The following is a 24,807-nucleotide window of genomic DNA, read 5'->3' on the forward strand; positions in this document are numbered from 1 at the left end:
CGAAAGCCGCAGACAGGCTCAGCTCATGCCAGAGCACTATCTCACACGATTCCAAGCACTCTGCCTTCAGGATTGTCAAGGCCTGCCATAGGAGTGACTGATAGGAGATCTGGGTGTCCATTTTTAGGGTTAGATATAGGAATACTATATCTAAAGCAAAGGGTGTTTACACCACCTTGCCCCAGCTGTCGTGCAGCCAGTTGTCAGATTTGGATGGCCAGCCAGGGGTGGCATAATACATGCTGCAGCCCCTGGTAGGCCCTGGGTACACCTATGCCCTGGGTACCTAAGGTACACTGTACAGGGACTGATAAGGTGACTCAGTATCCAATTGGATATGTACCTAAGGTACATGGAATCCATTTTACAGAGAGAGCAGTGGGCCTGGGGTCCTGAATAGCAGGGCCCCAGGTCAACTAAGTCAGAAAACCAGCAAAACACCCAAAAAAAAGTTGGGGGCAACCATAGTCAGGGATCTACCTTCCTACACCGTGTCTCGGTCAGGTTGACGCTGCGGCTCCTGGGGCTGATGGCCTCCTGCATCCTTCTGGTGCATCACGCTCGGTGGCGGATGCGGGCTCTGCAGTGGGACCCATCCTCCCCGTTCTGCGAACCGATGACTAGGGTTAAGGACATCCCTTTCAGGACCCTAGTTTCATGGCACCAGTGTCGGTCTCTGGCATGGATCTGCGTTCCTGGCGCGGAAAGCTGTGTACAAGTACTCCGACGATGTCATCCCGGCGACCACGACGACGGACGCGGAGCTGCAGACGACGCTTACCGACGCGCAGGGGTAGTGCTACGCAAAACTTTCCGGATCCAGTCTGACGCCTGGGGATATTCTAAGATGAGGAATCTAACACAAACTACTGTTTCTTACAGATTTATCGTTACCGAAGGTAAGTAACTTGTGCATTAAGTCTAATATATTCGATAAAGACCTAGTCGACTTAAGTCCTACGTCACATCTATAGGCTACATTATTTCAATGCGCAGAGCCTATTGGGAATATAGGAACTACACTACAAGCCTTTTTAGTGGCAATAGCTTCTGCCAGGAGGGTGAGTTTATTTTCATCTGTCATCTAAACCTCCTTACCTGACAATCTTCCCTGATAGCTTGGTGCTTCGCACTAGGGCATCTTTCTTACAGGAAGTGAAAACACCATTCCACGTGGGACAATCAGTCACCTTGCCCACTTTCTACACTCCTTCGCACCCCTCTAAAGAGAAGAGACTCCAACATCTGGACCAAATAAGAGCATTGTCTTTCTTCCTTGACCGCACTAAGGAGTTCCAGGTGGATGACTAACTCTTCATGGGGTACATTGCATCAAAGAACGATTGTGTGGTGCAGAAGAGGACTGTCTCGCAATGGCTCGTCCTCTGCATCGAAATTTGCTAGGGGCCAAGAAGCCACCTTCTGATGGCTTAAGGACTGAGTCCACCAGAGCGAAGGCTGCTGCCACTGCGTTGCAATTTGGTGCTCCAGTCCTTGATTTGTCAGGAAGCTCGTGGGCAAGCACTGCTTCCTGGACAGTCAAGTCCTCAAGTACAGCCTTTTTGCTACTCTGTCCTGCAGGTCTTCCTGATCAAAGCTTGTTTGCAGTCCCTCTGGGAATTGTATTGCTGGGGTATCTAGTCTAAGGTAAGGAATATGTGGCTTGATATATGTCTATCAGATGGACAAGTTACTTACCTTTGGTACTTTCTTATCTTGTAGAGACATAAATCTAGCTGCAGATTCTTTACCATCCCACCCATCCTCCACGCACTCCAAACAGGTTTTTAAAGTTAGGCCTGATCCCATACAGGGCCCTAGTTGTTCTTTACACACCACTGTCAGTGTACGTCATGGCTCCGTACACCTGGCATGGAAAGTCGTAAAAAGTAAGTGACCTGAGCGTGCCGAGGTTGCGCCTATATAGGTGACACGGACGTCACGGCGCGGACGACATCACGCTGAGCCCACTTATGCCACCTACCTGCGCACAAAGGTTTTGCTCAAGCAAAAGTTTCTGAATTCAGCCTGATGCCTGGGATAGAATCTGTGGCTAGATTATGTTGTTATTGAAGGTAAGCAACTTGTCTACCAGTCCACCTACATTCTGCTAGATGACTCCACGTAGGCTTTTTCCCTCCCTGCAAGTGACAGGCCAGAGCCTCATATTAGCCCCACACCTGGGCGCTGACTTCACTCCCTTATTATCCACACCTTCGCACTTCAATCTGGAGTTCTGCTCATATTCGCATCAGTCTTTCAGCAACACCAAAAACAAAATCCGTTGTGCAAGGGAACAGTGTGCCCACCCAAAACTACAGGTTTCAAACCATGCATTAAGTGCAGAAAACCAGTGTCTTATGATCTAAAAGCTACTCAGGACCATGAAGTAGAACAAAGGAATAAGTCACGAGCCCTCAAGCAAGTCCTGCTCCAAATCAAGGGTGCGAATCTGCTGCTGCAAAAAGTTGTCTTTGCGGTCTTAAGTTCTCCAGTAAGTCGGAGTGATAAAAGATAATTTGCAAGGGCATAGAGGTGCCAATTTCCCTCCTGATCTCCAGTTTAGGAGCTGATCCTGCAGTTTATCTAGATACATCCTGAGTTGCCTGGGCCAACAGTGAGGCTGCTGTAGGGTGAGGCCTTTAAGGAGGATATGCTGCATATCTCTGTCTCTCTTCCAACTCCCTCTGGTGCACATTCCGGCCCAAGGATCCGCAGTTCCTACAGCCATTACCCTCTGTAGCTCAATCCTCTGTGCTATCTGAATCCAATGGACCTGTCAAGGGTTCTGCAGGGACTCCTGTGCAGACTTCCACCTTCCCTCAGATTTCCGCATCTGTCCCTCCTTTGGCGCATATGCCTGGGGAGAATCCATTACCAATTCAGATGTCTGACCCCCCAATCTGCTTCAGCTGGACCCCGACCGAGATCACACTCTGAATCCTCTACAGCACATCTGGTACCCATACAACCTGAATCTGATTCTATGCTTCTACTACAGCAGAGATGCCCTTGAAGACTCCATGTCTTTTTGACTCCAACTGTGATCAGAGATTGCCACTACTAAGAGATGGCAGTGATGGGCATAATTGACAGCCCTTTATGATTACAGCATTTACATGGACTTACAGGAGACCAGTCGGTTGATACTTCCCCTAATTCAGGGTTGAATTTTCTTCTTGGGCTTCCTGCCGGTGAGAGGCATCTTTCTCACGAGAATCTGGTGGGTCAGGCTTTAACCAGCAAAGTACACCCCACTACATTTGCCCCTCCCCTTACCCCCACCACATTTGCTCCTCCCCTTACCCCCACCACAGAAAGGGAGTGGAAGACCATTGAGGCTTTATGAAAACAAATGTTCTCTTAGAGTGTAGCATTCATGTCGGTCACTGCTGTTTATTGGACCGGTATATGCCGGCCCTCTGGGTCATTGGGCAGTAATGGCAGAAATAGGGCATCCTTGGCTTATACCATTCTGTATGGTCAGGATACAGGCAGATATTTGATTTGTGCTGGCCTTGATACTGCTTATTATCTGGGATAGGCAGTTCCCACCACTGTAGTTATCCAACATCATGTGTGGATGTGATCCACAGATGGTTTGCGTCAACTGGGCAAAGAAAGCTCATTTTGTCTTTACATTTTGTGGGACTGCTACCTGCTTTTCTATACACTCCTTTGGCAGGCATTATGGCCCTGAGGTGGAAACTGGTCTCTGTCTCAGTTTGGCAAATCTTTACTTCATTTTTTTAAAGAATGTATTTTATTGGTATTCTCAAACAGTCTACTTAATGGATATTGTGGAAGTGATTTCCATAAGGAATCTGCAGAAAGGAATATTCCATAGAATATATTACTTACTGTTTATACTGATGGATATGACTGCTCCCAATGATCATTGGTGCTCTCTTCTCTTGATCTAATACGTTTTTATGATTTATAAAAAAAAATATCTCACTTCGACCACTACATCCTCAGCCTCTAGTATTCTAGAAATAGACATAACTGGTGTCAGCAGCTCTTGTGGCAATCAAAATATGTATATATATATTTACGCCACTTCCTTTGAGGTCGTGCAGTACTGCTCTTGATGTCGCACAGTGCCACCTGCCACTGGAAACTGCATGTTGCTGAAAAATCTAACGTTTTTGGAAGGGGTCTATATAAGGAACTGAAGGAGCTGTCGTACATCGGAACATTACCAGCGGTAAGTAACTTATCCTTACGCTCACAAACGTTTTCTTTTCCCTTACTCTTCCACATGTCGCCACTCTCTGGCAAAAGATCGCAATCATGTATTTTATTTTTATTAAAAGTGCAAAAATCTTAATATGGGTAGGTAATATTCAGTTTTCAGTACATAAGAATTTCATCAATAAGAATGTATGTTAGAATATTTCTTAAGTGCTTCTATAAAGCAGCAGTCTTTTAGTCTTGTTCAACATTGGCCTTTTGCAATCTTGCTGTTTATTTTATATATTGTACAGCTGCCACTTCAAATATTAAAGTTGCAATATAAATGCCAACTCTTAATTAAAATTGTTACAGACCCAAAACGATTTCATGGTTATCTGCAATGTTGCAAAGATTTTGGAGTTGGTTGTGCCTTTGATGGAACACCCGAGTGAAACATTCCTTGCCACTATTGAGGAAGATCTTATGAAACTGATAATAAAGTATGGCATGACGGTAAGATTTGTTACTGTTGTATGTTAGTGCTCAATGTTGCTGTCTTTTTAGGTTTCGCCCAGGTGGCAAACCCTCTCTGCCTTCGACAATTTGTTTACTATTAGTGGGCTTGGAGGCTACCCATTACTAGTTGGTTTCAATTTTACTCATTTGCTAGCTTCATATGGGTCGGCAGCTGCAGGCTTCCTTCTTCTTCATGTAGTTGTCCCTCCCGTGGAACATGGATGCATTGTGTCCTTCCATTGCTCATTCTTTTAGGCACTACTTTTTTCTTTAGTTTTAACCTCTTTGGTGTAGTCTTTCAGCTGGCCTTGTGTACTCCTTTCTGCTCTGTCTTTCCCTTCTCCGTGTTGCTTGCCCCGTCCTTTCTCCCTCCATTAATGTCCATGTTGGTGCTTGTCCCCACCTGCCCTTTATCCTTTAATTGATGTCTGTATTCAACCAGAAAGCTTGAGTAAATTGCCTTCCCAGTTTATGGCAGGCTGCAATCCAATGAGCACTTCCCTGCTGGAAAATTAAGAGTCCTTTGTGCAATTTACCAAACTAACAGCTGCTTAGAAGCTTTGGAAATCCTATGTTCGAGGCATATGAGCTGCAGATTACACACTATGCATATATGGCCACCTAGTGTTGGGCCCGGATGTTTGCAGTTTGTTTTGTTGTTGAAAAGTCTTTGGAAGTCACGAGATAGGTGACTCCTCCATTGGATGATACTGCGCATGGGCATCGGCTCCATACCCAGATTATTTTTTTCCGCCACCGGGCTCGGATGTGTTTCCAGCGCTCCGTGTTGGAACAGATTTCCTTCGGTGTGCAATCCTCACCAACTTACAGAACTTAAGTTTCGAACGCTTTTTCAGTCGACGCTACCCTTCAACACCGAAAACTTCGATTCCGGTCGTCGTCGACAGCCTTCGGGCATAATTAGTCCTCGACTCCAGCTCATGGAAAGGACGCAATTTAAAAAGTGTCCTCAATGTGGGTCGAAGTTTCCCCACACCGACCTTCATGAAGTGTGTAACCTGTGCCTCTCCCCGGAGCACGAGGCCAAAGACTGTTCCGCTTGTGCCTCTTTCCGCTCCAAGAAGACTATCCAGGACCGAAGAGCAAGGCGAACAATGGCTCGATCTTCTGCTTCGATTCCGGACGACATTTTCAATGAAGGCGTCAATGTTCCAGAACAACATGACGTCGACAGCATTTCCGAGGCAGAAGACTCCGAAGTCGAGGACATCACTCCAGCACAGCAGGTCGTAATAAGACCGCGACCCCGACCCTTCCTCGACACACCCAAAGAAAGCCCCGGTCATACCCTAGCCCTCGGGCTTGGGTGCACACCGACACTGCTTCTACTGCCCCACCTTCGGGCCCGGCTAAGAAGCTAATCAAGCCTTCAGGCGACTCTAGCTCGAATTGGCCTTCGCATGGTGCCGGTGCACACTCACCGGCACCGAAAAAGACAACTTCACCTTCGCCGGCATCCAAACCATCTGCGCCGTTTTAAAAACAGCTTCGGTGCCAAAACCCTCTTCCGCACCAAAAGATCGGCCTCCTGCAGAGGACTTACTTTATCCAGACCCTGCTCAAAAGACTAGCTAAAGATCCAATCACTAGACAGCTGATTTTGGCCTCAAAAAAGAGACCACTGGACACTCCAGCTCCGCATTCAAAGAAGGACATGGCTACCTCCCCCTTAAGACTGCCTTCCCCTTCTTTCACCTGTACCATCACCACATCCTCCCATACCACAACATTCCCCAGCATCCTCTATCATACCAGACGATGACAACAGGGATGATAGCTCTGATGACATGGGGGGTAACGTGCCTGATCCAGCTACTCCTACAGGATCACCTGACCCATGGGATGATTATAACACCCCAGATGTCCCAAATGTCCCTCAGGATGACATATACCCCTCAAGCCTTCCCCACCAGAAGACACTATGGGTTTTAATCAATTCACTGGGCTGCGCAATATCATGGGGTAGACATGCACACAGACCCTGTAGATGAAGACTTCTTAATGGATACATTTGATAGCGCACAAAGGTCCTTATCCATTCTACCAATGCTTAAATGAGTAATTAAGCATGCTCCTTAAGTCTTTAAAGACCCAGTCAGAACTCTGGTCATTCACGCTCGCATAGATAAAAAATATAAAGCTGCTCCCTCAGACCCAGCATATATTAAAGGTCCTGTACCACTAGACTCACTTGTAGTTTCCAATGCACGTAAGAGAGCAAACTCACAAACATCAGGTGAAGCTCCACCACCAGATAAGGAGTCTTAAGCTACTTGACTCATCAGGGAAAAGAACGGCGTCTCAAGCAGCAAACATGTGGCGTATCGCCAATACACAGGCATTATTAGCCAGATATGACAGGGCACATTATGATAAATTGGAATCATTAATGAGGCACCTCCCTGATAAGTACAAGGATAGACCTCATTAACTTATCCAAGAGGGGGAAAAATATTACAAACGCCTCTTTTCGGTGTGCGCTGCATGCAGCAGATAGATGCCTCTAGGGCGGTTAACACCAGCGTCCTATTACGTAGACATGCCTGGCTACGTACGTATATCCGGGTTCAAACCTGAAGTACAAAGTGCCATTCTCAATCAACCCTTTGAGGAGCAACACCTATTCGGACCTAATGTAGATGTATCACTTGAAAAACAAACTCTCTCGGACCCGGAATCCTCGCTCCACCTCCTGACGTCGATGCAGATGGCGGACGGCTGCTTGCTTCGCTGGCGTCTCGGCAGCTGAATCCGTTTTGGTCCTTGCGTAGAGAAAGAGAGAGATAGCGGAGAAAGCGGTGCCGCGGGCTCTCTCGGCCTCATTTTGTCAGGGACGCCAAAAACTGAGCTAAAACCGGCGAGGTTTTTTTTCATTTGATGCAAGCCCTGGAGCAGCCGTGAATGGGTGAGCAGGTGAGCTCCGAGCCCGAGTGTATGTCCGTGAATGTCCGAGGCTACACAGGGAGCAGTATACCTTGGGAACTTTGCTGATCCCTCACTGGGGGTTTTTTCTCTTGCTTCCTGTTCTCTGCTTCATCGCTCCTGATTCTGTCTCTGGCTTCCTTGTGTCACTCCATACTTGGCAAGTACGCATCTGAGGACATAGATGTAAATCAGGCTCCTTGTAAATATCGGGGGCAAAAGGCTGCACAACAACCCACCTGACTTCGCTGCTCTCCCCCGCCGCCGCTCTGGTCATCGCGGCTGCCGAGCGGGGAGAGCTGGACTCCAGCATCCAGCAGCCCTTGCTGACCGGAACGCCGCCCATCAGCTGCTTTTCGCCACTGGAGGCGCACAAGAGGACGCTGCTCCTCCCGCATCGCGGGATCGCGCGCGGGAGCCGCCGGGAGAAGCCCGGGACAAGGGCCGGACTGTCACAGACTGGAGGGGGCAGGGCTGGGCCACCCCCTTCCATACATTGCCACGGTACATTGTGTGACTATTAACAGTTATCTGTTTGGATCATTCATTTGAAAGTATGGGGAAACGTAAATCTACAGAGGATTCTAGCGAAACCGTAGGGGTGGTGTCTAAGGCTGGGGAAAAGGGCTAGAAAATCCAAAGCAAAGTCATCTAGCAAGCGTTTGCCGCACGCAGGAGCAAACTGTGTTATGGACCGAATAGATGAACTTGTGCGAGACTGTGGGGATATACTGACTGAAGCTTATAAACCCGCTGAGCAAGCCCAGGAGGGTATTGTAAATTTGGGTAATAATACGTGCAAAAGGCAGGAGAAGGGGGTAGTGGTCATTCAGGATATTTTTCTAAGCAAATCCGTTGCGGGGGCAGGACCAAACATTGTGTCACCCAAAGGGAGAGAACTAAGTATAGACCGGACTGATCCTCCCCTAGCATCTCATCTAAATCCTGATGACCTAGCACCCCTACTTAGTAATAATAGGTTCTCTGTCCTGGCCCAAATGGAGAACTGTCAGCTAGAATCAGGGCTTGAGGATATCACGTCAACTCCACCCCATGCTGAAAGAGCGTTTTCTGTGTCTGGAGTACAGGATGCTATCAGGTCTTCAAAATTAAGAGAGAGTTCTCCGTGGGAAACCATAAAGCAATTGTGTGGGTTGGTTGAGTCATTACAAGTTAAAATTGATTTTTGATTACCACAGTTAAAGACTTAAGGAGTAACCCAGGGTATTGTATATCAAACTCTATAAAATCAAATTTGCCAGGCCCAATGACCCTAAGCTCGGTAGGAAGCAAAGGGAAAGTACTTGTGCCACCCGCCCCAGCGACTTGGCCCCCTACCACTCGAATGACATTCAGCCAGATGGTGATGAAAGAAAGGAGGGTACCCCAAGCCAGAGTTAATGCTGATGCAAAGGTGACAACTCCTGTAACTACATCTAAAAGAGCATCCTTGAAACAAGTGGGTATGCCTGTAGCTAGATCTAGACCGGATGAGATGAAATCTGCAAGTAGCCGGCAAGACATTAGATCTGTTCCCTCTAACACATATGTCCCTCACTGATATAGTCATCAAAGCAAACCGCAGGCAGTGTATATGGTGAACATTCCCAAAGCACCTATAGGTCGAGGCTATGAGTCACCTGACTCCCTAACGAACAAAGTAATCCATTGGATTCGGTACGTTAGGGGGTGCAGGTCTGTCATCAGGGAGGATATCCTTAAAGCCGTAAGGATTACAACACCAGGTGACCCATATGATTGTATTGAGCTGGTTCTAAAAAATCCAAGAATAGCACAAGATCTGCTGGCCTTGGAATTTAGAACCTGTTCCCCGGATAATTCTAGGGTTCAAATAAGATCGACCCCCCATCGGAAAAGATTGTTAAATAGAGAAAACCCTGTGAAGAGCTTAGATATGGCCTATTCTGGATTGGTTAATAACGACTGACTACAATCTCAGATAGCACAAGTAACACCTAGGGAAGTGTGTAGTGATGAGGTCCCTGATCACGGAACAACTAGCCCCACGGGCCCCACCACCATTGCAATCTCACCCATCCCAAGGCTTTTGCCCTCACAGAATAGTGTACCAGACAGTACCCAGGAGGAACCACAAGCTGTAGAATGCACTTTACTTACTAGCAAAATTGGATCAGTTCTCTCATGGAATATTGCTGGCCTGAGATCCAAAATGGACTCCCCAGAATGGGCTTCTTTCATCAGGCAGCACGAAATATGTCTATTCCAGGAAACCTGGTCCTTAGAACAGTTGTATTTCCCGGGCTATTTAAATTATAGCATTTTAGCCGAAAAGCCAGGGAAAGGTCGACCACAATCTGGATCAAGCAGGATCTTGCTGTAACGGTTAAATCTATATCCACTAACCACAGGGATCTCCAGTCCCTTAGATTAGAGTTTGCAAATCGAGAGCCCATTTATTTATATAATGTCTATGCCAGAAGCACCGGGGGGAGGAACTCGGAAATCTTAACACTTCTGGAAGACCAGATAGAAAGTAATCTTCTCCACTCTAATATAATTATAGGTGGAGATTTTAATGTAACTTTTGAACCTCTCTTGAATGACAATTGGAACTTAACAGATGAAGAAGACCGGGAATGGGGGGTTCCCAAATTGGACCTTGTCCCCATCATAAGATGGACGCAAATAGCATTACAGCTTAACTCACTCGGTCTAAATAAAGGTGTTAGATCTGCCAATGGTTGAACAGCAGGGGACAAGCTTGGGGCTAATACGTTTAAGAGCGGTCCCCGGCAGAGCAGAATAGACTACATCCTAGTTAACTTGGGTTTGTGGAGACACCTCTTGGACATGCAGATTGTTGACAGAATAGACAGTGATCATAATCCCCTATCGGCAAAAATTACATATTGGAAATCACCAGACCCCCTGGGAAGAGAGGTGGACATCAATTCCCCAGTGGACATTGTCATTTCTAATGACATGCGACACGTTCGCTGGTCTAAAGTCTCAGCCATTCAAGGAAATATTGATTTTATAGCTAGCAAGCTCGCTCAAGCAACAAATGATTTGAAGGGTTTATGGCGCGAGGATTGCCCTATCGTCAACATAGAAAGGGGAACCAGGATTCATGAAGCTTTTTTTAAGGAACTGAGAACTTTATTTGTTAAGCCATGTAAGCAAAGTGGCACTTGTATTCCCCACCCGCCACGCTGGTACTCAGGGGAATGTAGGCAGGCTCGCTTGGAATTGGGTAGAGCCATTAAAAGTGGCTCAAGTGTGAATACGCGCATTGCAAGGGCGGTGTATAAATCCGCCGTCTTTAAATCCAAGCGTTTATGGGACAAACAGAGGTGGCTGGACCTGAAAGAAGCAGGACGCCACAAAGACCCGAGAAAATTCTGGAATGTCTACAAATGGGGTGTGGATGGTAGTTCTGACAAGCCACAGAATTGGGTCCCGCGGGATTAATGGGTATCCCATTTTAAACCACAGTTTGCGTTGAGTGACGACCAAGATTCATCCATGGAGGCGCCCTATATCCCCTTTTTGGAAGACCCTTTTACTTTGGGGGATGTTCAGCTGGCCCTAGATGTTGTTGTTCCTGGTAGAGCGCCAGGAATTGACGGGATTCCAGCTGATTTATTTTTACAAGATAAAGCCTCCTGGGGCCCCTATATATTACTCTTGGCGAATGCGGTTGCTAGGGGAGCGCCCGTTGCCCATTCATGGAATGGGGCAGAAATTATCCCAGTTTACAAGAAAGGGGATAAATCCCAGCCTGGAAACTATTGTCCTATCAGTTTGATCGATACCACCCATAAAATCATTGGTAGGCTGATTTTAAACAAGGTTCAGGCTTGGGAACGGGACCATAGCATTTTGTCTCACCTGCAGGCTGGTTTTAGAACCTCCATTAGCACGGTCGACCAGGTTTTGCATTTTGCAATGCTGTACTGGAAGACTGTGTTAATTGGACGTGGCAGCCTATATGCTACATTCATAGATTTAAGAGCAGCATCTGAAAGAAACAGGTTAGTATTAGATTCCTTACCTTAGAATATCCCCAGGCGTCAGTCTGGATCCGGAAACTTTTGCGTAGCAGTACCCCTGCGCGTCGGTAGGCGTCGTCTGCAGGCGTTCCCTGCGGCTCCGCGTCCGTCGTCGGCGTCGTGCGCCGTGATGACGTCGCTGGAGTATATAGACGCCGCCTCCGCGCGCTGACGTCAGTTCTTCTTTTTTCCGCGCCAGTTAGCGCAGATCCGAAGAGCAGTACTCCGGTCTTTTGACCAAAGTTTTTGACTTACTATCTACTCCTAAGGTGCCGGTAGGATGCCCGGGTTTAAGAATTGTGACGGGTGTGACCGCACGATGTCGGTCACGGACCACCACCGACTCTGCCTCCGGTGCCTGGGCCCGGACCACGACGTGGACTCCTGCGTCGATTGCCGGGCCTTGACGAGTAAGGCTAGACGGGAGCGGTCCCGCAAGCTGCTCGAGCTCCGGGTGTCGGCCCCGCGTCGAGAGCGGTCCCGGTCCGGCCGGAGGTCGAGGGAGCGGTCGCGGAGCCGCCACGAGCGCTCCGGAAGTCGTCACCATTCCTCTGGTAAGAAACACAAGAAGTCGGGGCGTCGTCATCGTACCCCCGACTCCCCCCCGACGCTCGCGCGATGCGGCTGGGGGTTCTGGTGGCCCCGCGGATCCGCGTGGGTCGCCGGCGCGGCCTGCTCCATACCCTACGGTCCCTGGGCAGGGTGCGTCGCGCGAGGAGATAGAGGAGTTCCTCATGGCCATGAGGGCACTGTCTCTTCCGACGGGGCCTACGGCGCCTGCGGGCCCGGTGGTCCCGTCCGGGGGCCCGAGCGGTTCGGGTGCTCCTGCCCCGGCGCCGTCGGGTGCTCCGGCCCCGACGCCGCCGGGCCCTTCAGGGTCGACGCCGGCTGGTCCACCGGCCTCTCCGGCGCCGATTCCATCGGGGCAACCCATGGTGCCGCCTCCGCGCGGCGCCGGGGCGCCGGCTCCGGCCGGCGTCGGGGCTCCGGCTCCGGGCGGCGCCACGCCCATTCCCTCTCCGTCTCCGGACGCGGAGTCGGACCGGCGTCGTCCGACGCCGATGGGGCCTGTGTACCCCGAGGAGCCGGTCTACATTGTTGACGCCGAATATGGGGCGGATGTAGAATACGAAGAGGGGTCTGAGGACCCTCTGTCACGCGAGTGTCAGTACGACGTGGACTGGACAGGTGATTTGGGTGACGCCAGTGGTCTGGACGACTCTCCTAACCCTGGTTTTGTCTCGCCTCCTACTGTGGCCTCGAAGGCTGGGGCTGCTTATTCAGTGGTGTTGATGAGGGCTCCCAAGGCCTTACACCTTGAGCTCCCTGTCGCGGTCGTGAGGCCTAACATCCTCACCGAGGTCTTCAAACCGCAGGCATGCCCGCAGGAGCCTCTGCTGCCGTTCAACGAAGCCTTGACAGATGTTCTTTTGGGCACGTGGTCCAGGCCCGCTTCAGGTTCGCCTGTTGATAGGAACGTGGCCAGACGCCACCGTCCGTGTCCGGACGACCCCAAGTTCCTGTCCACCCATCCCACCCCTGAGAGTCTGGTGATCCAGGCCTCGACTTCCCAGACCGCATTCCCGTCGGCCCCGCCCGATCGGGAATCTAAGAGGTACGACCAGTATGGAAAAAAGGTCTTCTCGTCCCTGAGTTTGGGACTGCGGTCTTGCAACACCGCATGCCTCTTGGGCCGCTACACCCACTCTCTGTGGGATACGGTCGCGGAGTTGCTGCCTGAATGCCCGCAGGAGGTACGGGTAAAGCTCGGCAAGGCTATGATTGAAGGCCGAGATGCAGCAAGATACTCCATCAGGTGTGGTCTTGATACGACCGACTCGCTGGGCATGCGATGTCCACGACGGTGGCGATTCGTCGCCACGCCTGGCTGAGATCCGCCAATTTTTCGGCAGATGTCCAAAATACTTTGATGGACATGCCGTTCGATGGCAGTCGCCTGTTTGGCGACAAGGCGGACCACGCGCTGGAGCGCTTCAAGGACTCCAGGGTCACGGCCAAGTCCTTGGGTCTTTCGACCCAGCGCCAGCAAACGGGTTCGTTTCGCTCCTTTCGTGGCCAAGGAAGGGGCGGTCCCACACGTGCTGCCAGCCACGCACCGCAGAACACTTCTCAACGCGGTGGCGGCCGTGGATTCCGCCGTGGAGGCGGTCGGGGACAACGGCGGGGTCAGACCACACCTCCCCCCGCAGCATCAGCCTCCAAATCCTCCTAGTCCGTGCTTTCGGGCCCATGTGACGCCAGTGGGTGGCAGGGTTCGCCATCACCACTCCCGCTGGCGCACTATCACATCGGACAGGTGGGTGCTGCAGCTCGTCCGAAGGGGCTACTCCCTCCCCTTCGAGACCACTCCTCCAGCCATGCCACCGCAGAACCACCGTGTGTCGGGGGACCACTTGACACTTCTGCAGGAGGAAGTTACGGCCCTCTTGGCCAAGGGGGCCATCGAGCGCGTTCCTGGGCCAGAAGTAGGGTGTGGTTGCTATTCCCACTACTTTCTGGTACCCAAGAAGGACAAGGGGAGCTTGCGTCCTATCTTGGATCTACGGAACGTCAACGGCTTCCTCCTGAAGGAGAAGTTCAAGATGTTGACTTTGGCTCAGGTCTTGGCTGCTCTAGACCCGCAAGACTGGATGGTGGCGTTGGACTTGCAGGATGAGTATTTTCACATCCCCGTCCTGCCGGCCCACCGGCGTTACCTACGGTTCACGGTAGGCCACGAGCACTTTCAGTTTATCGTGCTCCCATTCGGCCTTACCAGCGCCCCACGGGTGTTCACGAAAGTGATGGCGGTGGTCGCAGCTCTATCCCCTACCTCGACTACTGGTTGTTGAAGGCGGGCTCGCCCCAGACAGTCGTCCACCACCTTCAGATGACGGCAGACCTCCTGCACCAGCTGGGGTTTTCCATCAATGTGCCGAAATCACACCTGTGTCCCTCTCAAAAGCTCCTTTTCATCGGAGCGGTTCTCGACTCGGTGCAGTTTCGGGTTTATCCTCCGGAACGGCGGATCCGGGATATACAGGCTTTGATTCCCATCTTTCAGCCGTTATCCCGGGTTTCGGTCAGGTTGACGCTGCGGCTGCTGGGGCTGATGGCTTCCTGCATCCTTCTGGTGCATCACGCCCGGTGGCGGATGCGGGCTCTGCAGTGGGACCTGAAGTTTCAGTGGGCCCAGCATCAAGGCAACCTATCCGGCCATGTCCTGATCTCGGAGGGCACTGCGAGACAGTTGCAGTGGTGGCTTACTGTAGGAAGGTAGATCCCTGACTATGGTTGCCCCCAACTTTTTGCCTGGTGTTTTGCTGGTTTTCTGACTTAGTTGACCTGGGGCCCTGCTATTCAGGACCCCAGGCCTACTGCTCTCTCTGTAAAATGGATTCCATGTACCATAGGTACATATCTAATTGGATACTGAGTCACCTTATCAGTCCCTGTACAGTGTACCTTAGGTACCCAGGGCATAGGTGTACCCAGGGCCTACCAGGGGCTGCAGCATGTATTATGCCACCCCTGGCTGGCCATCCAAATCTGACACAACTGGCTGCACGACAGCTGGGGCAAGGTGGTGTAATCACCCTTTGCTTTAGATATAGTATACCTATATCTAACCCTAAAATGGACACACAGATCTCCTATCAGTCACTCCTATGGCAGGCCTTAACAATCCTGAAGGCAGAGTGCTTGGAATCGTGTGAGATGGTGCTCTGGCATGAGCTGAGCCTGTCTGCGGCTTTCGGGATCCATCCCTTAGCCGTTTCCATGATATCGCATACCATATACTCTTAAGTGCATTATAATCCTCGCGGTTATATGCCAACTCTGGTATCGCTTTATCAAAACATGTCGAGTAAGGTGTCATACGAATTGGAATACTAACCCCTCGCCAATTCTGGCGACGGGGTTAGCATTCCACCCTTCTAGAGGGACACGACATGTATGTAGCCTGTAACCCCGGTTAAAGTCAAACAGAGCCTCAGCTCCACAAAATGGATGCTGCCACCGAGACACAAGTCTGCCCTCCTGCTGCTGGGAGTCCTCCCAGAGCAGGAGATAAGGACAAAGGGTTTCCTGCCAGGGGCGGTGCCAGCACCGTCCCAGACAGGGTTTTGTGTATTGTAGGTAGGCAGGGCTTTAGAGGAAGGTGACTGCACGTGGCACCCCGGTGCTCACTGTGCATAGGCTGGCTGGAACCAGTTCCAGGGTCACTCCAGACCCTGTGCTGGGAAAAAGCCCGCCAAGGAAGTGGGTGTAACCACCCCCCTCCTAGTCCCACCCCTAGGGCAGGACTTAGTCGCGTGCCAGCCCCTTTTTACAGGATAAAGGTAGGAACTGGCCCCCTTCCAAATCAGATCATCTTTGAATCCTGAAACTACTTTCCACGAAAGGAACTCAAGACTTCTTCCTAAGATTTCTCCCTTGTGACTAAGGAGTAGTCACCCTGCATTCGCAGGCACCATCTTCAGAACACTGCGGTCTGCTGCAAGTCTCTCCTCCGGATCAAGACTGCCCAGCTCGACGAGAACCGGCTTCCCTGGCACCTCTGACCTCTACCTGCATCATCAGTCACGCTGAGATTCGTGGGTGTGACGAGACCTCGAGGGACCGGCCATCTTCAAGACTGCACGACTTCTTTCCAGCAAGCCCGCCGAGTAATTTCCTGGTGAGTGCTTTGGGGTCCGAGAAGCCCCGACCCTGAGCAGCTCCAGCACCGAAGTGCAGCCTCCCAGCATCTCCACGATCTGCGTGGGGCCCTTCTGCTTTTTGCTGCTCACCGCGTTGTTTGGCTACTAGCCCGCTGGCTTGTGGCCTCCTGAACGACGCCCGACGACATTTCTGCTGCTAGTCTGGTTGCTCCAGGCTGGCCCTTGCTCCCTTCCAAAAGAGGAGCACCCCGGACCCTCCTGGTCCACTCAAGACGCCATTTTGAGTCCACCGCGTGGGCTTGAATTAGCCAAGGCTTGTTGCCCAATCCTGGGTAACTTCGATGCCGACAGCTTCATCCATCGTGGGACAGCTCGCCTCTCCATCCTGGTCGCCGACAACGCCTCCTGGTCCGTGAGATCTGCAGAGCCAGCGTCGCCCACTCACCTAGTCGAGGTGACTTCGCCCGGTGCCATCCTGGTGCCCACTTAATCACTGGCTAGTGATTCAAGAACTTGGTCCCCTCTGCTTTCAGGTTTCTTCTTCCTTGATCCAGGCTTGGATCCATCGAACTTTCCTTCACTGGTCGCCTGCCAGCAACTTCCTTCTTCCAGGCTCCTGGTCCGGCAACGAGATTCCCGACGTCTTTTCAGACCTATGCAGCTGCAGCCCCTGGGCTAGGTAACTTCGGCACTTCGGTGTCCCAGCATAGCCTCACTATCCTAGGGTCAGGATCCACTGTCGTTTTCTTCCTACCAGGTCGGGTTCGCCCGTGAACACTAACTTTGCCTTTACTAGCCTCCATAGACTTTGTCCCGCATCCCGCGTGAGAGTGCACACTCTGCACCCGAGTCCCCTAGGTCTCCTAGAAGTAATCTAACGATTCCCTAGTTAAGTCCTAGCGATTCCAAAGCCTATTAGTACTGTACTTACCTGCTAGTAATTTCGCATTCCACTTTTAAAGTATATGGTTTTTCGTGCCCCTCGGGCATTTGTGTATAACGTGCTAACTTAAGTATTTTCGTAAGAGTTTTGTTGTGTGCCTAGCACCCTGTCCTCATAAAGAGTACAGGGTTGTTGTGATTCTAATAAATACATTGTTTATTTTCATAACACTTGTGTGGTGTCCTTTCACTGGGTGTTCAAGGGGTAATGTGATGGTAAAACAGCTGGCTTAACACGCCCTCTAGAGTCTTAGCCTTAGACTGCTCGTATCCATGCTACTAGGATAGCTGGTCTATAAGGTTGACTTACAACCAATCATCAATAAGGGTTGTTTGGACTGATATATAGTGATCACTAGAATAATGAACACTGCACATCAGGCCAACTTCTCACACTTACGGACCGCGATTGGGTCAGAGGCAGATCCCTCTCCCTTCCCCAACCGGAGCACGTAGTTGTGACGGACGCGTCCCTCCAGGGCTGGGGAGGCCACTTGGGAGAGGCGGAGATCAGAGGCATCTGGTCTCCGGCGGAGTCCCGGCTCCATATCAACATGTTGGAGCTGCGGGCGATTCGCCTAGCACTGAAGGCATTCCTCCCCTTTGTCAACGGGAGTGTAGTGCAGGTGTTCACGGACAACACCACCGCCATGTGGTACTGCAACAAGCAGGGCGGAGTGGGGTCGTGGACCCTTTGCCAGGAGGCTCTGCGTCTCTGGCAATGGCTGGAACGTCAGGGCGTGACTCTGACGGTTCAACACCTGGCAGGTTCTCTGAACGCCAGGGCGGACGAACTCAGCCGTCGGTGCTCGGTGGATCACGAATGGCGTCTGAACTCGGACGTGGCGAAAGGCCTCTTTCTGCAATGTGGAGAGCCTTGGTTAGATCTATTCGCCACAGAAGAGAACGCGCAATGTCATCAGTTCTGCGCGTTGGAGTTTCCAAGACGGCGCTCGCACGGCGACGCCTTTCGGCGCGAGTGGAGCTGCGGTCTGTTGTACGCCTTTCCGCCTATACCACTTCTGCCCAGAGTGCTGAAGAAGATCAGGCGCAACCGGGCCCGAGTTATCCTTGTGGCTCCGGACTGGGCTCGAAGGTACTGGTATCCCGAGCTACTCAGCATGTCAGTCGGTCCCTCGATCCGCCTGCCCCTTCGGGAGGACCTTCTGTCGCAGCAGCAGGGGACGGTCCTCCACCCGAACCTGTCCTGTCTCCACCTCCATGCGTGGAGATTGAGCGGCGACAGTTGAGGCCATTTGACTTGCCTCCTGAAGTCTGTGATGTGATTCTGGCAGCCAGGCGTCCCTCCACAAAGTCGGTATACGCCTGCCGGTGGAACAGATTTGTGGCATGGTGCACAGCAAAGGCTGTGGACCCTCTCTCTGCCCCTCTTTCCGAGGTTCTCCTCTTTCTTCTCTCTCTTGCCCAGCAGGGCTCTGCTCTGGGCACTATCAAGGGCTACCTTTCTGCCCTTTCGGCCTTTCTAAGGCTGCCTGATCAACCTTCTTTGTTCAAGTCCCCTATTGTAACTAGATTCTTGAAGGGCATCACGCACATGTATCCACCTGTTCCGTTCGTGATGCCTCAGTGGGACTTGAACCTGGTTCTGACCTTCTTGATGTGCGCTCCCTTTGAGCCACTTCATTCCTGTCCTCTCCATCTCCTGACTTTAAAGACGGCCTTCCTGGTTGCCATCACCTCTGCCAGGAGAGTGAGTGAGCTCCAGGCTCTTTCTGTCAAACCTCCTTTCCTGTCCATTCATCCAGACAAGGTGGTTCTACGAACTAGACCTTCTTTCCTGCCCAAAGTAGTCTCTGCTTTTCACATCGGGCAGTCCATCACCCTCCCCTCCTTCTTCCCGCCTCCGCATCCTTCAAAGGATGAAGAGCGGCTCCATCGTCTGGACCCAAAACGTGCGCTTTCATTTTATATGGATCGCACACGCCAGTTCCGGGTGGATGACCAACTGTTTGTTGGCTACGTGGGTGCGAAGAAGGGACGGGCGGTACATAAACGGACCATCTCTCGGTGGGTCGTTCTGTGCATCAAAGCGTGCTACTCTTTGGCTCGGAAGGAGCCTCCTGTTGGGCTGAGAGCCCATTCCACTCGGGCCACGGCGGCTACTACTGCCCTGGGCCGGGGAGTCCCTTTGCAGGACATTTGCCTGGCGGCTACGTGGGCCTCGCTGCACACCTTTGCGAGGCACTACTGCCTGGACAGTCAAGTCCGGAGGGTTGGCTTCTTTGGCCGTTCGGTCCTCCAGGACTTTCTGGTGTAGGATTGTATTGGTTCGCAGACCCACCACCGGGGTTGGTATTGCTGGGGTATCTATTCTAAGGTAAGGAATCTAAAACTAACCTGTTTCTTTCAGATGAACAAGTTACTTACCTTCGGTAACGATATATCTGTAAGAAACAGTAGTTAGTATTAGATTCCTTACCGCCCCGCCCATCCTCCCTGTTCTGCGAACTGATACCTAGGGTTAAGGACATCCCTTTCAGGGCCCTAGTTTCAAATGGCACCAGTGTTGGTTCTCGCATGGCTCTGCGTGTTCTGGCGCGGAAAAGCTGTGTACAAAGAATTGACGTCAGCGCGCGGAGGCGGCGTCTATATACTCCAGCGACGTCATCACGACGACGGACGCGGAGCCGCAGGGGACGCCTGCAGACGACGCCTACCGACGCGCAGGGGTACTGCTACGCAAAAGTTTCCGGATCCAGACTGACGCCTGGGGATATTCTAAGGTAAGGAATCTAATACTAACTACTGTTTCTTACAGATATATCGTTACCGAAGGTAAGTAACTTGTTCATTTGATCTGGTCCCGCGCTCAACTCTGTGGAAAGTGCCTAATGATATGGACATGCCAGGGGACATTTTGTCACTAATTAAAAAACTCCTCCAGGACAATTTTGCTCAGATTAGGTGGGGCAGCCCTGGCAATGTTACATCCCAGTTCCCAGTAGAAACAGGCGTTCGCCAAGGTTGCGTCCTGGCGCCAACATTATTTTCTCTGTATATAAATCATGTTGCAAAAATTTTAATTGGTTCTAATGTTGATGCACCTATCCTGGCAGGAGCCAAAATCCCTATTTTAATGATCTGAAAGAGACACGTTAGTAATAGATTCCTTACCTTAGAATATCCCCAGGCGTCAGACTGGATTCGGAAATTTTTTGCGTAGCAATACCCCTGCGCGTCGGTAGGCGTCGTCTGCGGCTCCGCGTCCGTCGTCGGCGTCGTTAGCGCCGGAATGACGTCGTCGGAGTACTTAGACACGCCGCCCATGCGCGCTGACGTAAGTTCTTCTTTTTTCCGCGCCAGCTAGCGCAGATCCAGAGAAGCTCTACCACCTAGTCATTTTTTGACTAAAACTTTTCATCTTTTTGATCATTTTTCTACTCGAGTCTTCGACTCCAACGGTGCCGGTAGGGATGCCCGGGTTCAAGCCCTGTTCAAAGTGCGACCGACTGATATCGGTCACGGACCCCCATCGCCGGTGCATGAAGTGCTTAGGCCTCGACCACGACGACGGCACCTGCTCCGACTGCCGGGCCCTGACGTCGAAGGCTAGGCGGGATTGGTCCCGCAAGCGGCTCGAGCTCCGGCAGTCGGCCCCGCGCCGCTCCAGGTCTTGGTCCCACGGGAGGTCGAGGGACCGGTCGTGGGGTCGGAGTCCCCGCAGCTCCGGGAGTGGACATCGGTCGTCGGGATCCAAGTCCTCAGGTAAGAGACGTGAGAGGTCGGAGCGGCATCATCGCTCCTCCAACCCACCCCGACGCTCGCACGATGCGGCCGGGGGTTCAGGCGACACCTCCCACGCGGCTCCAAGAGAGTCGCAAGCGTCGCCGCCTGCCCCACACCTTCGGGTCCCTGGGCACGGCGCGACGCCGGAGGAGGTCGAGCGGTACCTCATGGCCATGAAGTCCCTCCCTCCTCGGCCGGGCCCCGCGGCGCCATTGGGCCCAGCGGTCCCGGCTGTAGGCCCTAGCGGGTCGGGCGCTTCGGCCCCGACGCCGCCAGGTGCTTCGGCCCCGGCCCCGGCAGCGACTTCCGGGTCGTCGCCGGACGACCTCACCGGCGCCGGCCCCGAGGGTGTCGCCCCCGTTGCGGGCGCCGTCCCCAATCTTCCCTTCGGTCCGACTCTGGCGCCGGAACAGCGCCGTTGGGTGCCGCTTCCGACGGCCTTTGGAGATTTTTATTTCCATGAGGAGGCCCAGTCTGTTGACCCTGAGTTACAGCAGACTGGTGACGGAGGTGATTGGGAGGGGTCTGAGGACCCTCTGGCACAGGAGTGCCAGTCTCAAGAGGACTGGACATATGAGCTTGGGGAGGCCAGTGGAATTGACACCTCGCCAGACACTGGATTTGTCTCCCCTCCCACCGTGGCTACGGAGGAGGGGGCTGCTTATAGTGTAGTGTTAACGAGGGCAGCCAAGGCCTTGGGCCTTGAGCTCCCCGTTGCGGCCGTGAGGACTAACCTCCTCACAGAGGTTCTTAAACCGCAGGCAAGCTCCAGTGAGCCTCTGCTGCCGTTTAATGGAGCCTTATGTGACGTTCTTGTGGGCGCTTGGTCCAAGCCCGCCACGGGTCCGCCTGTGGATAGGAACGTGGCCAGACGCTACCGCCCGGCTCCGGGCGACCCTTGCTTTTTGTCCACCCATCCCACCCCCGAGAGCCTGGTTATCCAGGCCTCCACTTTCCAGACCGCATTCCCGACGGCCCCGCCCGATCGGGAATCCAAGAGATACGAACAGTTCGGGAAGAAAGTGTTCTCGTCCCTGAGTTTGGGACTGCGGTCTGTCAATACCGAGTGTCTCTTGGGCTGCTACACCCACACCCTGTGGGACACGGTCGCGCTGCCACAATGCCCGGAGGAGGTCCGGGCTAAACTCGCCCAAGCCCTTGTGGAGGGTCGAGATGCGGCACGATACTCTATCCGGTGTGGACTGGATACCACGGACTCACTGGGCAGGGCGATGGGAACGACGGTGGCGGTTCACCGCAACGCCTGGTTGAGGTCCGCCAATTTCTCGGCCGATGTCCAGGCCACCCTCCTGGATATGCCGTTCGATGGCCGTCGCCTTTTTGGCGACAAGGCAGACCATGCGCTGGAGCGCTTTAAGGACTCCAGAGCTACGGCCAAGTCCTTAGGCCTCTCGGCCACGCGCCAGCAATCGGGTGGCTTTCGCTCCTTTCGTGGCCACGGAAGGGGCGTCCCCACACGTGCTGCCAGCCTCGCACCGCAGAATACCCAGCAGCGCGGTGGCGGCTGTGGAAACCGCCGTGGCGGCGGCGGTCGGGGTCAGCGGCGAGGCCAGTCCACACCTCCCTCCGCAGCACCTGCCTCCAAACCTTCCTAGTCCGAGCTTTCAGGCCCATGTGTCGCCTGTGGGAGGCAGGGTTCGCCATCACCACTTCCACTGGCGCACTGTCACATCGGACAGCTGGGTGCTGCAAATCGTCCGAAGGGGCTACTCCCTCCCCTTCGAGGCGACCCCTCCAGCCATGCCACCGCAATTCCACTGCGTGTCGGGAGATCACTTGCAACTTCTGCAAGAGGAAGTCACGGCCCTCTTGGCCAAGGGGGCCATCGAGCGCGTTCCTGGGCCAGAAGTAGGGTGTGGATGTTACTCCCACTACTTTCTGGTGCCCAAGAAGGGCAAGGGGGGCCTGCGCCCGATCTTGGACCTACGGAACGTCAACGGCTTCCTCCGTCAAGAGAAGTTCAAGATGCTGACTTTGGCTCAGGTCTTAGCTGCCCTGGACCCCGGAGACTGGATGGTAGCGTTGGACTTGCAGGACGCTTATTTTCACATCCCCGTCCTGCCGGCCCACCGGCGTTACCTGCGGTTCACGGTAGGCCACGAGCACTTTCAGTTTACCGTGCTCCCCTTTGGCCTTACCAGCGCCCCACGGGTGTTCACGAAGGTGATGGCGGTGGTCGCAGCTCATCTGCGCAGGTTAGGGGTGTCAGTCTTCCCCTACCTCGACGACTGGTTGTTGAAGGCGTGCTCGCCCCAATCAGTCGTCAGCCACCTCCAGACTACGGCCGACCTCCTGCATTTGCTGGGGTTCTCCATCAATGTGCCGAAGTCGCACCTGTGTCCCTCTCAAAAGCTCCTCTTCATCGGAGCGGTTCTAGACTCGGCGCAGTTTCGGGTTTACCCTCCCGAACAGCGGGTTCGGGATATTCAGGCTCTGATTCCCATCTTTCAGCCTTTATCCCGAGTCTCGGTCAGGTTGACGCTGCGGCTTCTGGGACTGATGGCCTCCTGCATCCTACTGGTGCGTCACGCCCGGTGGCGGATGCGGGCTCTGCAGTGGGACCTGAAGTTTGTGGGCCCAGCATCAGGGCAACTTGTCCGATCACGTCTTGATCTCGGAGGGCACTGCCACACAGTTGCAGTGGTGGCTCACGGACCGCGATTGGGTCAGTGGCAGGTCCCTCTCCCTACCCCACCCGGAGCACGTAGTTGTGACTGACGCGTCCCTCCAGGGCTGGGGTGGCCACATGGGAGAGGCGGAGATCAGAGGACTCTGGTCTCCGGCGGAGGCCCGGCTCCACATCAACCTGTTGGAGTTACGGGCGATTCGTCTAGCGCTGAAGGCATTCCTCCCCTCTGTCTGGGGGAGTGTGGTGCAGGTGTTCACGGACAAAACCACCGCCATGTGGTACTGCAACAAACAGGGCGGGGTGGGGTCGTGGACCCTATGCCAGGAGGCTCTGCGCCTCTGGCAGTGGCTGGAAAGTCAGGGTGTGACCCTGGTAGTTCAACACCTGGCAGGTTCTCTGAATGCCAGGGCGGACGAACTCAGCCGTCGGTGCATGATGGATCACGAATGGCGTCTGAACTCGGACGTGGCGCAAGGCCTCTTTCAGCAATGGGGAGAGCCTTGGTTAGATCTATTTGCCACCGAAGAGAACGCGCAATGTCATCAGTTCTGCGCGTTAGAATTTCCAAGGCGGCACTCGCTCGGAGACGCTTTTCGTCGCGAGTGGAGTTGCGGTCTATTGTACGCCTTTCCGCCTATACCACTTCTGCCCAGAGTGCTGAAGAAGATCAAGCGCGACCGGGCCCAAGTCATCCTTGTGGCTCCGGACTGGGCACGAAGATACTGGTATCCCGAGCTACTCAGCATGTCAGTAGATCCCCCGATTCGTCTGCCCCTTCGGGAGGACCTTCTGTCGCAGCAGCAGGGGACGGTCCTCCACCCGAACCTGTCCAGTCTCCACCTACAAGCTTGGAGATTGAGCGGCGACAGTTGAGGCCATTTGACTTGCCTCCCGAAGTCTGTAATGTCATTCTGGCAACCAGGCGTCCCTCCACAAAGTCGGTATACGCCTGCAGGTGGAACAGATTTGTGGTATGGTGCACAGCAAAGGCTGTGGATCCACTCTCTGCCCCCCTTTCTGAGGTTCTCCTCTTCCTTCTTTCTCTTGCCCAGCAGGGCTCTGCTCTGGGCACTGTCAAGGGCTACCTTTCTGCCCTTTCTGCCTTCTTAAGGCTACCTGATCAGCCTTCTTTGTT

General features: G+C 53.0%; 1 protein-coding gene across 14 annotated transcripts in view; it reads left to right on the forward strand.

The window, feature by feature from the left end:
• The window catches only part of NIPBL (NIPBL cohesin loading factor), a 1,942,504-nt gene that overhangs the window by 1,484,292 nt on the left and 433,405 nt on the right, over positions 1–24,807 (forward strand). For all 14 annotated transcript variants that reach the window (XM_078674965.1, XM_078674957.1, XM_078674966.1 and 11 more), the window contains one exon: positions 4,549–4,689. In XM_078674965.1, coding sequence (XP_078531091.1) covers positions 4,549–4,689 — 141 coding nt within the window. The remainder of the gene's footprint in view (positions 1–4,548; positions 4,690–24,807) is intronic.

This window comes from Lissotriton helveticus, chromosome 2_1, assembly GCF_964261635.1.
Source record: "Lissotriton helveticus chromosome 2_1, aLisHel1.1, whole genome shotgun sequence".
In the NCBI taxonomy this organism is placed as follows: Eukaryota; Metazoa; Chordata; class Amphibia; order Caudata; family Salamandridae; genus Lissotriton; species Lissotriton helveticus.